Here is a 14,631-nt window from a genome sequence, read left to right on the forward strand (position 1 = left end):
CTCATTTCCATGTCATTTTAATTATAAATTATATTATAATTATAAAAAAATTAAATAACAAATTATTATTGAAATTAAACGAGATTTGGGGGCATAAAATTAGAAACCCTAATCTACCAAAAAAAAAAATTAGAAACCCTAATTTGTTCTTATTTCCAAATTGAAAAAAATTTAACATAGAGAAAATAAGTGAGTGATTTCAGGTTTCCTTCAATCCTCTTCGTCTTCCTCGGTTTGGTTTTTTAATTCATTAGATTTGAGCACCTAGACCCATGAGAATTTGGGTTAACAATCATCGCACATTGCTAATACCCACCCGCCATGATTCTTCGGTGTGCAAATTTTCTCCCAAGCTACAGCGTGCTAACTTTTGTATCCGAAGAACCCATATATAATTCATCATAATCTTCTCAATTCAATGGCTTCTTTGTAAGTCCTTAAACTCGCACTTTTCTCCAACTTTGTCTCTAAATTATACAAATATAATCAACTAGTATGGACACTCGTGCTAAGCACGGGCTAGAATTTCGTCATAGTTGAGGGAGACAATATTATGATGTATCTAGTGTCAGTTAAATTCAAACATGGGATAAAACAACGGAGGTTTATTAACTAATAAGCGGAAAAAAGAAAAAACTAATACTTAAGCATGAAATTTTTGGATGAAGATGCAGTATCATTCTCACTTGTGTGTTTGTTCCTTCTCAAATGTGTCGATCGACCGGTGCTGGCTCCTCCAGAGAGTCCAACGATGGTATGTTATTTATGTTTAACATTGTGGGGGAGAAGTTCTTGGTGGCAGAACACAGATATTGTGTCAAGTGTTAGTAAAAATTTCACTTTGTATGAAATAGTTTATGTTAAGAAACATATAAGTGAAGTAACACATATATCTAATGTTTTAAGACTTCAGGAGAAGATGTGATGTCAATTTCAGTTGTGTATTTAGTCTTAGCCCAATGTGATGAATTGTAGACTCTCACATAAGTCCTAATATTATGATGATTTATTTTGTTAGTTTCTGAGTGTCATTGAATTCTTTTGGCTTGAATTTTACTTCGTCGTTCACTTTCATGCCAGTTTTTTTATTCAACCTCTGTTATTTCTAATTCCTTCACTTTAGGTTTTTGGTGAGATATAACAATGGAAAAATATAGATGTGTTATGCTGAGTTTACAAAATACATGTTTATTAGACATTTTAAATTGATGTTTTTAATGAGACTAATACTTTGGTAACATAATTACTCAGTAATCTCTAACACCTTTAACAAATCTATATAATTACATGCAACTCACTCTATTTTCTATACCATCACGGATAAAACACGCACTCCATAGTTTTTCTCTTATATTTTCTCTCATGTTTAAATTCCTTTTTCATCTTATTTCTTTTTCTTATTTCTTTTTCATCACGGAGTACTTTATATCTTCTCATGAAAAAAACAAACAAAACATTTATATATGAAACCGCCACCAACCCACATTTTTACCATGTTGTGCCTCTAACCTCATTTGACTATCACACCAGATCAGATATACAGAGAGTCTTACATTTGGGCTTTGTTTGGTTATGAAAGGAAACTTAAAGGAAAGAAAGAGAAAGGAAAGATTGTATAAGGAAAGAAAAAGAGTAGAAAGTGAAAGGATTGTTTTGGATGTTTGGTATAAGAGAAAGTGGAATAGAAAGTTAAAGGAAAGAAAGATCTATTTTTTAATAATTGACATAAATACCCTTAAAGATAGAATATATTTCTACATAATACATGTATCATAAAAAAAGTGTGCCCATGGTTTATATGAAAAGGAAAGTGTGGCTAATGTGACTACAGTGAATTGGAAAAACTAAAAAGAAAGAGACAACAAATTGTACAATAAAAGGTAAAAAAAGCAATAAAGTTGGGGGCTTTGGGCATTTTGGACTTTTCAAGCAAAATAAGGTTGTTTCTCAACTTTCCGTGCAAATGTGGGTGGAAAGGTTTTTAGTATGGGTCCTACTCAATTCTTTCTTTCCTTGACCTGTTTTGAGAGTTCCAAACAGAAGAAGATGCTTCTTTCCATTCACTTTCTATCCCCCGTCACTTTCTTTCCCTAGAAACAAACATACCCTTAAGGGAGAGATGTTAATGTACCATGTGTAAGTTAAAATTATAAATTGAATGAAATAGTATATATTGAACAAAATATAAGTGGGAAGACTAATACATCTAATGTCTTAAGCTTTTAGGTTTTTTTCGTAGTCAAATATGATGTTCAAACTCATTATAGGTTCCCTCCGAACTTTGAACATTATAACGAATTACAAATACTATAGAATTACATATACTGATAACATCAAAAAAATGATGATATCCATAAATAGTGTCACCTATATTGATTGAGTATTGAAATGTTATACAATAACTACGAGAAACCCGAGTATTCATTTATTAGATATAAGCATCAAATTTAAAATAAAATTTTTATTCATTTTATCATATTTATTTGGCTTAAATCTAATTTTGATCCCCCAATTTTTGAATTGTTAACTTTTGATACCCCTTTTTCTAAAACATGTTTTTTGATCACCCCCCTATTTAAAAAGTGAACAAATTTTTTGGTCCCCCTCCCTCCCTGAATGATGTGGCATGCTCATTAATGACATGGAGCTTACGTGTCATTGATTACATCGCTTATTATTTAACACCTCATTTCCATGTCATTTTAATTATAAATTATATTTAATTATAAAAAAATTAAATAACAAATTATTATTGAAATTAAACGAGATTTGGGGGAATAAAATTAGAAACCCTAATCTACCAAAAAAAAAATAGAAACCCTAATTTGTTCTTATTTCCAAATTGAAAAAATTTAACATAGAGAAAATAAGTGAGTGATTTCAGGTTTCCTTCAATCCTCTTCGTCTTCCTCGGTTTGGTTTTTTAATTCATCAAATTTGAGCACCTAGACCCATGAGAATTTGGGTTAACAATCTTCGCACATTGCTAATACCCACCCACCATGATTCTTCGGTGTGCAAATTTTCTCCTAAGCTACAGCGTGCTAACTTTTGTATCCGAAGAACCCATATATAATTCATCATAATGTTCTCAATTCGATGGCTTCTTTGTAAGTCCTTAAACTCGCACTTTTCTCCAACTTTGTCTCTAAATTATGCAAATATAATCAATATTTCTTAGGGTGTGTTTGTTTTAAGTTTATCCAATTTATTCCTAGGAATAACGTTCCTTGGAACTTAAAGATGAGAATTTTATTCCAAGGTATTTAGAAAAAAGATGTTTGGTTAACATTATAATATTCTTGGGAACCATGAAAATGGGGATTATAATAGGTAATTACACGTGGATTTATTCCCATCTTCATGGGAAGATTATTCCCACCTTTTCTTTGGGGAAATTTTACTATTCCTGAGAACGTTTTAAACCCCGGAATAAAATCTAGTAAACTTGTAACAAACATAGGCATACATATTTCTATCGTTTTATTCCCAGAAAACTACGAATATAATTTGAAACAAACGCACCCTTAATGTAAATAAAATTTGTTAATTTAATCTAGGCTATTAAGATTTTAGGAGCTAATTGAATCGAAGAAAAAGAACGTTGAATCGAGGAAGACAAAGAGGATTGAAGGAAACCTGAAATTACTCACTTATATTCTCTACATTAAATTTTTTCAATTTGGAAATAAGAACAGATTAAGGTTTCTAATTTTATTCCACCAATTCTCTTTTAATTTCAATAATAATTTGTTAATTAATTTTTTTATAATTGTAATATAATTTATAATTGAAATGACAAGGAAATGAGGTATTAAATGATAAGTCATGTAAGCAATGCCACGTAAGCTTCATGCCATTAATGAGCATTGTAACAACATGTTTTTCGTTAGGATTATTTTATTTATTTATTATATGTGTTTAATTGCTTGTTTGTGTGTTTGACTTGGGATTAATGGTTTTCGAGGCGAGAAGGGTATTTTGGTCATTTGTTGAGTAAGAGTAAATTAGTAATTTTAGAAAAAGGAATTTAGTGTTTTAGTGTGAATAGTTATTTTTACTAAGTTAGTGGTGACTTGAGGTAACTACTTTGAGATGGTAAATATTGTTTTAAGAATTAAGTGAGTAGTAACTTTTTCATTAAGTGGTAAGAGATTTTAGGCCCATTATGAATTAAGATAACCTAGTCAAATAGATTGGAGTATATAAAAATAATACTAGTGCAAAACTAAGGTTAGAATTCATTTCAGACAATTCACACAAAGTGGCTAGAGAGAATAGAGAAAGTTGAGAGAGAAGTGAAGATAGAGAGAAAAGAGAAGAACCCAAGTGAAGATGAGGGAAGGGGAGAGCTAGGAATCACAAGAGGAGTGAAAATTTTGTTGGAGTGGCTAAGATTTAGAGGAAACAAGGTAAGGGGGATAGGTTTGTTCTACTTAATAAGCTATAATCTTGTTTTTCTTTTATGGGTCATATTTGTTTTGAATGAATTATGAAATTGATGATTTTGGATGTTAATTTTCGTGCTTATAATTAAGTGGTGATTTTGGGTATGTGAAATTTGTTGAAAACTTGTTGTTGATGCTTAAATTTCACTATTGATAAGTGTTGAAGTGATTACTTTGAGATTTTAGCTTAAAATGGTGAAAATGATGTTGTTGTTGTTGTTTAATGTTGAATTCATGATTTATATGTTAAGAAGGTTGTTGGGCATATGTTGGTGTTAAGAATTCATGAATTTGAATGTGATAAAAGTGAAGTTTTGTTAAGTTGCTGTGTTTTAGTGATTTTTGAGAAAATGGGTCAAAAGAGAAGTTTGATTTTGATGAATTTGAATGGATTAATGAAGTTGTCGTGTTGAGTTAGAGTGTTTAGGATTTCTGTTTTGAATCAAAGTCTTGGGTGTGAAATCGTTTCGGTAAAAATCGGGTTTTCAAGTAAAAATCTGTTTTAAGCACTTTCGTGAAATAAGTCATTTTGGGGTGAGATAAATTAAGTTGTTTTGAGTTAGGAAAATATGTTTTTGAGTGTGTCTCAACGGTCTAGGTGTTTGGGACATGTTTGGTGCGATTGGGGTCGAAAACTGATTTCAAAATGGTATTTTAGGCGCGAAAACGCAAAAAGGTGTTTCCGCTACCTGCATGACTGGCACGACTGTGCGCCCCTTTGGCACAGGTCATACATGCCTCTCTAGTCAGGGTGGCGCGACCATGCCAACCCTGCAATGCCCGGAAACTCCAATTTTTATTATTTTAAGGTACTTTTGAGCATACCAATGGATCCCAAACACCTAAACCTAATTGAATATAGTGTAATTGAACTTCTAGGAGTAGTTTAACATGGCTTTTTGTTGGGAATGAATTGGCCTTGAAAAATGAAGTAAAAGGAGACGAACTTTGCAAAATTTGAGAATTAAACAGACTTTGTGAAATGGTGATGATATGCTTGACCTAATATGATGTTAGGAGATAAATAGGGATGATTTGTTGATGTGTATGAGCATGATCCCTTGTCTTTATGAAATAATTGAAAATAGACGATTTTGCAAAATAGACGAACTTTGTAAAAATTAAGTTTTACGATCAAATAACTTGCAGTTGACTTTGTATCCATGATAATATGATGAAATAAGAATTAATCAATGTTTGATTGGTGTATAATATGTTGTTTACCATGATTGGTGGATTGTCGTCTGTTTGCAAATTGTGCTTTGTGAAATGATATTGTTTCCTTGTGGTGATAAATATTGATGATGACTCTTTTGTTAATTATGACTTGTAAAATTGTATGGATGTAAATTGTTTATAATGCAATGGTGAATTTGGTGAAGATATTATATGATGGTGAAAATTGTATAATAGAGAATTGGTGATTTGTGCATTGTCGAGTCTTTACTTGAAAGTCCATGCATTCATAGTATATTGAGTCTACGGTGAAGAACAAAATTCGTAAGGGTTTGTGTTGGTTATGGTGAAGAACGAAATCCGCAAGGGTTTGCGTTGGTTATGGTGAAGAACATAATTATTGGTGTTTATTACGTTCGTGGATTACTCGGTAAAATTATGTCTGAATCCAAAACTCGGTACCACATGCATGTAGAGGTGTCTAGAACATTGAATGCACTTGAGAATTGTGAAACATGTCATGCTAAACTATGTGATTTGGTCATTATGTGCATTGGGGAAGATTTGGTGAATGTTGTAACTATGTGAAAACGTGAACTTGTATATGTTGCTTGATTATGCTAGTATACTTGAAGAATAATGTTGATGTGAAGATTCATTGATGAATGACTTGATTCAGAATTTATATGCTTGACTTGGAAAAGGAATATGTTGATATGCATTTATTTGATTATATGTTATTATGTGGAATATAATCTAACCTCCAGTGGTCGTTTGGTTGATCGCCTGCTCATTTGTATGAATGGTGTAGACGGCGTGTAGGGCTGATTTCTTTTGCTTGTGAGTTTCTTTGAAGTCAAGTCTACCAACATTGGCAACACATCTGCCAACATTCGTAGCTGAGTGGGGAAATATCATCAATTGTTAATCTTTTCCTTATTTTTGTTTTGTGATTTCTTGCAAGTTCCCATTGGAATCCCATGTCTGAAATACATAGAAAAATAAGAATGAAAAATATAATTAACAAAATAATTTTCTCCGGCTCTAGCGAAAGGCCCTCGAATCGGTCCGAGTAATGGGGTGAAGCAAGTCAAGCCGCCATCTTAACGGGACAAAACAAAGCAAGTTCTTTGTCTCAGCTACAACATTTGCCATGCCAGCCAACTCCTTGAAAAGAAAAGAGGTTACCCACGAAATCATCCATTCCAACTCAGGAATAAAGAACCCTTCAAAAATCTCAACCTTTTCGTCATCTCTGCAAACTGTCATGGAAAACACATGAGACCTCTCTCTATAACCCACACAAAAAGGGATCATCACTTCCCCAGATTCGAGACAACAAACACTCAAAAGATCAAAACTTCCTTTTCGTTAAACAATGCTAAAAGGAAGAAAGAGCTGCGGAGAAAAACAAAGGGAAAATTCTCCTTAAATAGTCTCAAAACAGTCCACATCAACAGACCAAATCAAGCAGCAACGAAGAGGCCACGATCTGATGGTTGACAGTGGTCTTGGGAAAACGTAACGCAATCAATGTCACACGGGCGTGTAACGTTTTTCCAAGAGCACGTACAATACAAAACCAAACGCATGAAGAGAGGAGCTGAACGGTTGTCGCATCTTAAAACGTTCCGCACAAAGCATTTAAGTGCCAACTACTCCCACTAACTTAAAGTTGGGCGCCATCACTCGAAGACGGAACCAAAGCTTCCTAACAAAACACTTCAAGGGCCGTCTGACTTAGATCATCAACGAACGCCACACTCTTTGTGGGCGGGCTTTAATTCCTGACACAACACATCGAGGGCCGTTGGACTAAGCCGTCGACGAGCGCCTTTGATCGAACGCCTCCTTTCTATGCTAAAGCCATTGAGCCATAAAGGCATCAACGACTTGGGGGCAACTGTTCTGGACCACTCACACGCCTACATGTGTACAATAATACGCCGCCTTCATGCTACACACTCAAAGGAGCACGACAAACTCGCCTGCGCCGTGCAACAGTGGAGCACACCTCCTTGTCGGGATCATGCTACACGTGTCCACTCCTGTTCCTAACCACACACCGCATAACCCGGAGACGGTTATGCCACAAGCGCGCCTATATAAGGGTGAACTTGCTTCACCTTCAAGTCAAGGTACACAACACTTCTTAGACTTTCTCTCTCAGCTCCATCACTGATTTGATCATCAGAGTGCTAACGTCTTTCATTCCACCGCAGAAGACGCTTTGCTGCCGCACCGGAAACCGTTACCGATCATCATAGTATTCTCTACAACCGTTCCGGCTCAACCGTTCTCACCGTACATATCAACTTTAAAAGATAAAGGATCCAAATGTTAAAAATAATGATTCAAGTGATACAAATAAATAAGATAAATTATCTCTAATGTAATTTTGCCTAGATTATAAGTCATCCACCATAAAATCATACTTTATGAGCTAACTTATCAATTATCCGTTATTTCTTATCAAACAAATCCTATGTTAATCAGCTTAATGCGCGACTCTGCCAAAATGGGATAACTCATCTTTTATCCCTTTACATGAAACCATTTTATTGTTAGGTTTATGTTATCCTTTTGAAGGCAAAATCAGGTTAATGCACAATGTTATTTGAAAACATTTTTTAAGTACCAATCATGAAATGAAAGTGACTAAGGATTTGTTTATTAGAACACTAACCACATTTCACGTTCAAAGTTACATACATACAGCTGAATTTGCTTACAGTTCCAACAAGCAAAGACAATACAAACAACCATGGGGTCTAGCCATAGCCTTTTTATTCTTCTGCTGGATGTATTTGCAACTTTAAATCATCGTAAATTATGTTTCTAAGCTTGGCAAAGTTGAACTTTGTAATAATTTCAATTTATTAGTGACTGAGATCATATATTCCATCCATTGTATTGTTTAAAGAAGTAATCCCCTGCGGTGCAGAGGGGCTAAAACTGAATCCGCTGGCTCATAGCTTACTTTTTGGAACACCAATTGGTTCATTTCTGGATCTTTTTTCTACTTCTCGTGATACCTGTCTCACTGCCTCCTTCGGCAAATAACGTGGCCGGCTCAGCCAAAGTCCTCCATCAACTACCATAGTGTCACCATTAATGTATTTTCCTTCAAAAATTTAAATGAATGTTAAGTTTCCTTAGACAAATCAATAAAAAAAATAAAGGAATAAAATAGTCACTGTTTGAGATACCTAGGGTTAAAAAATGCATACATTTCAAAACAACTACATGGTTAGAATTCAGTGAGTAAAAATGGGATAGAGAAACAAAGACTAACAATCTGATGATTATATGATGACAAAGATGAAACAAGGATATAAAAACATTAACGAACCACCTTGCAAAATTTCTTTTTACCAACATGTGAAAGTTTACAAAAGACAAAAAAAATCTAGAATACACAATGCTTCAAAGTTTGGTATCAGGACATATAAACTGAAATGGGCGTAGGGAAAGGAAAAAAAAAACACATAAGGTAAAGTTTTGGGAAGATTTAGAAGTGTTGGAAATTCAACCTTCATTATGGTATACTCCTAGCCGCCTAATTGCAGCAAGTGGGTCGCCTTCATTGTGTTGGATGTGAAGGGGTGGATTTAGTCTCACACTGCCTAGAGATATGGCCTATGTAGTGATTATAATGTTTGGGTAACCCTCACCTTACCAGCCCATTTGGTAAGATTGAGTCAAGCGCTACCCAAATTTTAAGAAGGTTTTGTCGAACAAACACCGTAAAGTGAAAAGGTTATTTCTAGGTGATCTAAATGGTCATATACAAGAGAGGAAATTGAATAAAAAACACTGCATGAGTTGTAACAAGGAGAGTCTAACAATACAAAATAGAGTATCTGTGATGCATGAGTCGAGAGAAGTAAAGAGAAATACTAAAGTTAACCGTCATCGAGTAACAAGGTGGCAGCTATTAAAGAGTGGAAGATAGAGGCTCTTTAAGAGAAAGGTTTTCACGAGATGGTTTTGAGAGATTTAAAGAAGTGCTAATGATACGTGGAATGACATGACTAAAGACGTTAGAAAGGTAGACAAAAATACAATAGTTGAATGAAGGGTATTGCAAGATGGCTAAAAAAGGCATTGATAAATTCGTAAGTAAGGATAAAGCAAAAGCATTTGAACGTCTATAACAGGATTACAGCCTGCTAAAAGTAGAAAAATAAAACCAAGAAACTTGAACCAGGTGAGATGTATTAAGTTTGAGAAGGGAAAAATATCAGCCACAGAATAAGACGACAAGGAAAAAGATAAAAAAGTTTTATTTAAATAAAACATACGATGAGGGTCACGAGTATTCCTTGAACAGAAACAAACTTAACACTAGAGAGTCACAAGTGTTTATTATACGAAAAGAATGTTTCTAAAATCAAATATTGATTTTTTTTAACAATTTAAAACAAACATGTCAAAAAAATCATGAAAAACTAACGGAGAAAAGTATTGAAAGGTAGAACTGAAAGGAGGCCAAGGTTTAAATATGTATTACAAAAATACGCAAAATGGATACATTTTGTCTAAAGACACACACCACATTTTATATTTGTGGTATAAGGGTGGGAAGGACCATAAAAAATATAATGCATAAAAGGAGCCTACTTCCCTATAATTACATAATTATAGATTGTGAACCTACACTTTCTAGTTTCGCTACCAGAAAGCTAGACCGCCACCAAAGCAAATCCCAAGCATGGAATCTTAAACACCAGCAAGTCCAAACCAAACAACACTAATTAATCATGCAAGAAATCTAACTACTTCTCATTGAATTTGAAGGAAGTTAAGAAAATGTTTCTAAGGCTTTCAGATAGTCACGACAAAAATACAAAATTTACAGTATCTCATATACTAACCTGCATCTGATGCTAAGTAGAGAGCAGCCATTGCAATATCCCATTTCTCCCCAAGTTTATACAGAGGCATTTCATCTCTGCCTCTGCTACCTATTTCTTCAGGAGCCAGTTTACTCATGCCAGGAGTTTCACCTATTGGACCTGGTGCAATCCCATTGACTCTGATATCATAATCTGTTCCCCATTCCAGTGCCAAGTTTCTTGTAGTGGAATCAACAGCTGCCTGTTGAATAATTAAAATTTTAAGCTTAAATTAAGTTTAATGGGCATGCACTATAAATCAAATTTAAACTCACATCTAACGAGAGTAGAGTGATGTGTTAAAATAATATATCTTCATTGGATGTCAGTGTAAAGCTCTTTATATTGATGGTACATAACCTTTAAATCCTTAAATTAAAAAGATGAAATTTAACATCTAGGTACTGTATTACAAACCTTTGCAGCAGATACGTGAATTTGATACCAAGAAGCTCCATAATGCAAGGTAGCACTAATGTTTATTATTAATCCCCCACTAGAAGAGTTCCTACCTGGTGCCCCTTTCTTGAGATACTTAAGTGCTTCATGACACATAGTGAATGTGCCAACAGAATCGATATCCAAAACTGCAAACAATAATGAAAATTGATCACCAATTCATTTCTCTTATTTAATTTTAGGATAACTACTCATCTGAAACAATACTTTCCCTAGTTAAGAAAAACTGTAAATTAGATAGAATCTTGGAATAACTACTCATCTTAAACTCAATGATCATTGCCAAATTATAGAGGGATTCTGATTTCTTTGAGCAATGATATGAAAGTTTTGTCAGTGACCAATCTAAATTCAATTTAAAATGTACTTGTGTAGAACGAGTTAGTGAGGATACATTAAATGTTTTCGCAATAATTTACATTACAGAAATACTCATCAACTTATAGCACAAGCACTTATCATGATACGCACTCATGTATAAGCTATTTCTATAGTAAATGATAAAATAAAGTTACATTGTTTTCATATAAGCTATAAGTTGTTTTCAAAACCTATCTAGTGGAACTTACGAAAATAAGCTGAAAACAGCTTATAAAACAAACATGTCATGAGTTGTTTTCTTAATTTCTCCCAGACAACCTCACAAAACTTATGCCAGTAGTAAGCGCAAACCGGCCCGTAATCTATTAACCAAAGCTACCACTTCATTTACACGTGATTGAACTTAACCATTTAAAAAGGGATACCAAAGAGACGATGTGTGAAGCTTGTCACTATAGCCCCTAAATGTATCAAAATTGCAAATACATTCACAAGTTTTTTAGAATCGGCAAAATTTATTCACAACGAGAGCGTGCAAGAAACACAACTAAAACTCGCGGCCAGCAGCTAACAATTACAAAAGGCTCTGATATAGCAGAAACCTCACAAACACAACAGCAAACAGGAAAAATGCCCAGCAAAACAGAAAAAAGAGACAGACAGCCGAAAACAGGAAACCATCCAGCAGCAAAAACAGAAAACATGAGGCTAGCATATACAGCACAGCAGAACACCAGAACCGCGCACAGCAGACACCACATACCCCAGCTACAACCTCCGCGATACCGAATCAGCTCCATTAACGAATAAGGCACTCTCTTGGGCACCAACACCATTTGTAAAACAAACTCGCCGGCCCCTGCATAGGACTCAACATCCACTTAATCGCCTCCACTGACTCCGCCGCCCCGCAAATTAAATTGTTAAAAATACGGTCATTTCTAGCCCTCCAAATGCTCCAAACCGCCCCGCAAATACATTCACAAGTGTTTCTTTCGTTTGTAATTTCAAGGACTAAATTGACTAATGAAAAACACCTTTGAAGACCAAACTAACTAACTAAAGAGACGATGTATTTGAGATTTCCATACATTCAAACACTACAACAACAACACATCACTCGTTCAGAGACCAAAATGATTGTTTACCAATTTAAAAAGTTGTTGAATTGATGTTGAAAGTTCCTCTTTATCTATGAAGCACGAACACAAACACAACACTGAATACAACCCAGATAATCCGGGACCTCTACACTAATAATACATATGTTGGTGTCGGACACTAACATGTATCAGACACCAGACACACCTATAAAAAATGTCTATGCTAGATATTCATATTGTTTAATACAACTGTTCCATCCATAAAAAAAAAAAAAAAAACAAAAATCTCACCTGTTCGAAACCCATTCGGCGAAAGATCTTCAGCAGCAGCAAGAAAATTCCCAGCAGCAGCATTAACAAGAATATCAATCCTCCCAAAATGCTTAAAAGTCAAATCAACAACTCTCGCCGCATCTTCCTGCTTCCTCACATCCCCTTCAAACCCAACAGCAGGAATCGAAAGCGATTGAAGAACCGAAACAGCAGATTGAAGAACTTGCTTCCGACGACCCATCACAGCAACCGACGCTCCATGTTTCCCCAATTGTGTTGATATTTCAAACCCAATTCCCGACGCTCCGCCAGTTATTAAAGCTACTTTGCCTTTTAAGATGTCTGGTTTGAAGGGCGATTCGGTTGAAGCTACCATGTTTCGACGCTAAATTCGCCGCTACCGCGTTGATTCAATTCTCTCTTCGCCGTTGTAAATTGCAGTCGATCGATGACTTTTTTGTGTTTTGTTTTGTTTCAAACACCAATTTATGTGGAGTCTTTTACATCTATTAATTTATTATTACATGTTGTGTTGTATATTGCCCTCATTGGTTGTTACCTGGTTAGTGGGTCCATGTTGAACAACTGTTTATTCATGAATTTATTGGGAAGAAAAAAAAGTATTGATATAAAATTTAAAATAATATTGCTTCCGTTTTAAAATAATTGTCGCTTTAGTCAATTAAACATAACACTTTTATTAATCTGTCCTTATTTTATAGGAAAAAGACAAACTTAAAGTTGCATTGAAAATTATGTGAGAGAAAAGTTGTAGAGGGTAAAATTTAAAGAAAAAAATTAAAGTTGTATTGAAAATGTAAAGTGACATTCATTTTGAAAAAAAAAATATTTGGCTAAAGTGTCACTCATTTTGAAACGAATGAAGTAGAAAGATAAAGTAAAAAAACATACAATGTAAATATGAAGAAAAAAAGTTGTAATAAAATAATTAGGGTCAAATACCACGATTGATCTTTTTAGTTTGACAGAATTCTCAAGTTAGTTCTTTAAGTTTTATAGATTTCAAATAGATCATTTTAGTTTTATAGAATTTTCAAGTTAGTCCTTTGAGTTTCAAAAGTTTCAAATATGTCCTTTTAGTTGATAAACTATTTCATCATCCCCTTGATGAGATAAAACCGCAAGTGCACGGTCTTACCGAAGTAGTATAAAAGAGTATCGTTCCAACAGGGAGTAGTTCAATTTAATTAACCTTTAGAGATGATTAGAAGAGAGAAGAGATTGTAGATTGGGGGTTTTTAAACGGTTAAAAGCAATATAATAAAAGAGCCTTGGGATCGTTGATTTCATCTAAATAACAAGTCCTTCTCAAACCAAAACCATAAGCTTATAATGTTATGTTAGACCTAATTTCTCAAGACAGTTTCTCTTAAGTTCCTCTAGCAACCAAGCCTATTTCGCTGACTTGATTACTATTGGATTTTGGTTCCTCTAACAACCAAGCCTATTTCGCTGACTTGATTGTTATTAGTTCCCTTGAAGCTCGAAACTATATGTCTCAAAGATTGCAAAGCCTATTTCGCCGACTTTGCAATCCTTGTCTGAATTCACTTGTTCGAATATCAAAGCTCCACTTTCATTTTATGAATTGATATTTGGAATAATGGACGAACAATTATCAAACCCTCCACTTTCGTTTCCACAGTTTGATAATGGTTAATCCATGTTAAGACGGTGAATTCAGATAAGAAACTAGGGTTACATAAGATTAAGGCTTAGAGCTTGGTTTGATTAGGATTATGTCATTTAGACTTATCCAACAATCCCAAGACAAGAAGAAGTCTACTCACTCATGTTCATCGTAGACATGGGGAGAAGAGAGAAAGCATGAAAGTAAAAGACAGGAAAATAAAGGAAAGGAAAAGAACTTTATTTAGAAAAGCAATTGTCACTTATTGTATTCCAAGTAAAGATGAATATTTGTGATGGCTA

At 34.4% G+C, this 14,631-nt stretch overlaps 1 protein-coding gene across 2 annotated transcripts; it reads right to left on the reverse strand.

Annotated features, from left to right (window-relative positions):
* Nucleotides 1-8,268: 8,268 nt before the first annotated feature.
* LOC25502359 (peroxisomal 2,4-dienoyl-CoA reductase) lies at nucleotides 8,269-13,175 on the reverse strand. Of its 2 annotated transcripts, XM_024772814.2 has the most exons (5): nucleotides 12,697-13,175; nucleotides 10,940-11,109; nucleotides 10,502-10,724; nucleotides 8,588-8,748; nucleotides 8,269-8,556 (listed from the first exon to the last, which is right to left on the reverse strand). In XM_024772814.2, exons 1-4 carry the CDS (start codon nucleotides 13,052-13,054, stop codon nucleotides 8,594-8,596), a joined length of 906 nt encoding a protein of 301 aa, XP_024628582.1. In that variant the 5' UTR covers nucleotides 13,055-13,175; the 3' UTR covers nucleotides 8,269-8,556; nucleotides 8,588-8,593. The 2 variants fall into 2 exon arrangements, with proteins under 2 accessions (XP_024628582.1, XP_013445151.1); XM_013589697.3 differs by having other exon boundaries at nucleotides 8,269-8,748.
* Between the last annotated feature and the right edge of the window lie 1,456 nt (nucleotides 13,176-14,631).

The sequence above is a fragment of the Medicago truncatula genome, chromosome 8 (assembly GCF_003473485.1).
Source record: "Medicago truncatula cultivar Jemalong A17 chromosome 8, MtrunA17r5.0-ANR, whole genome shotgun sequence".
NCBI lineage: Eukaryota > Viridiplantae > Streptophyta > Magnoliopsida > Fabales > Fabaceae > Medicago > Medicago truncatula.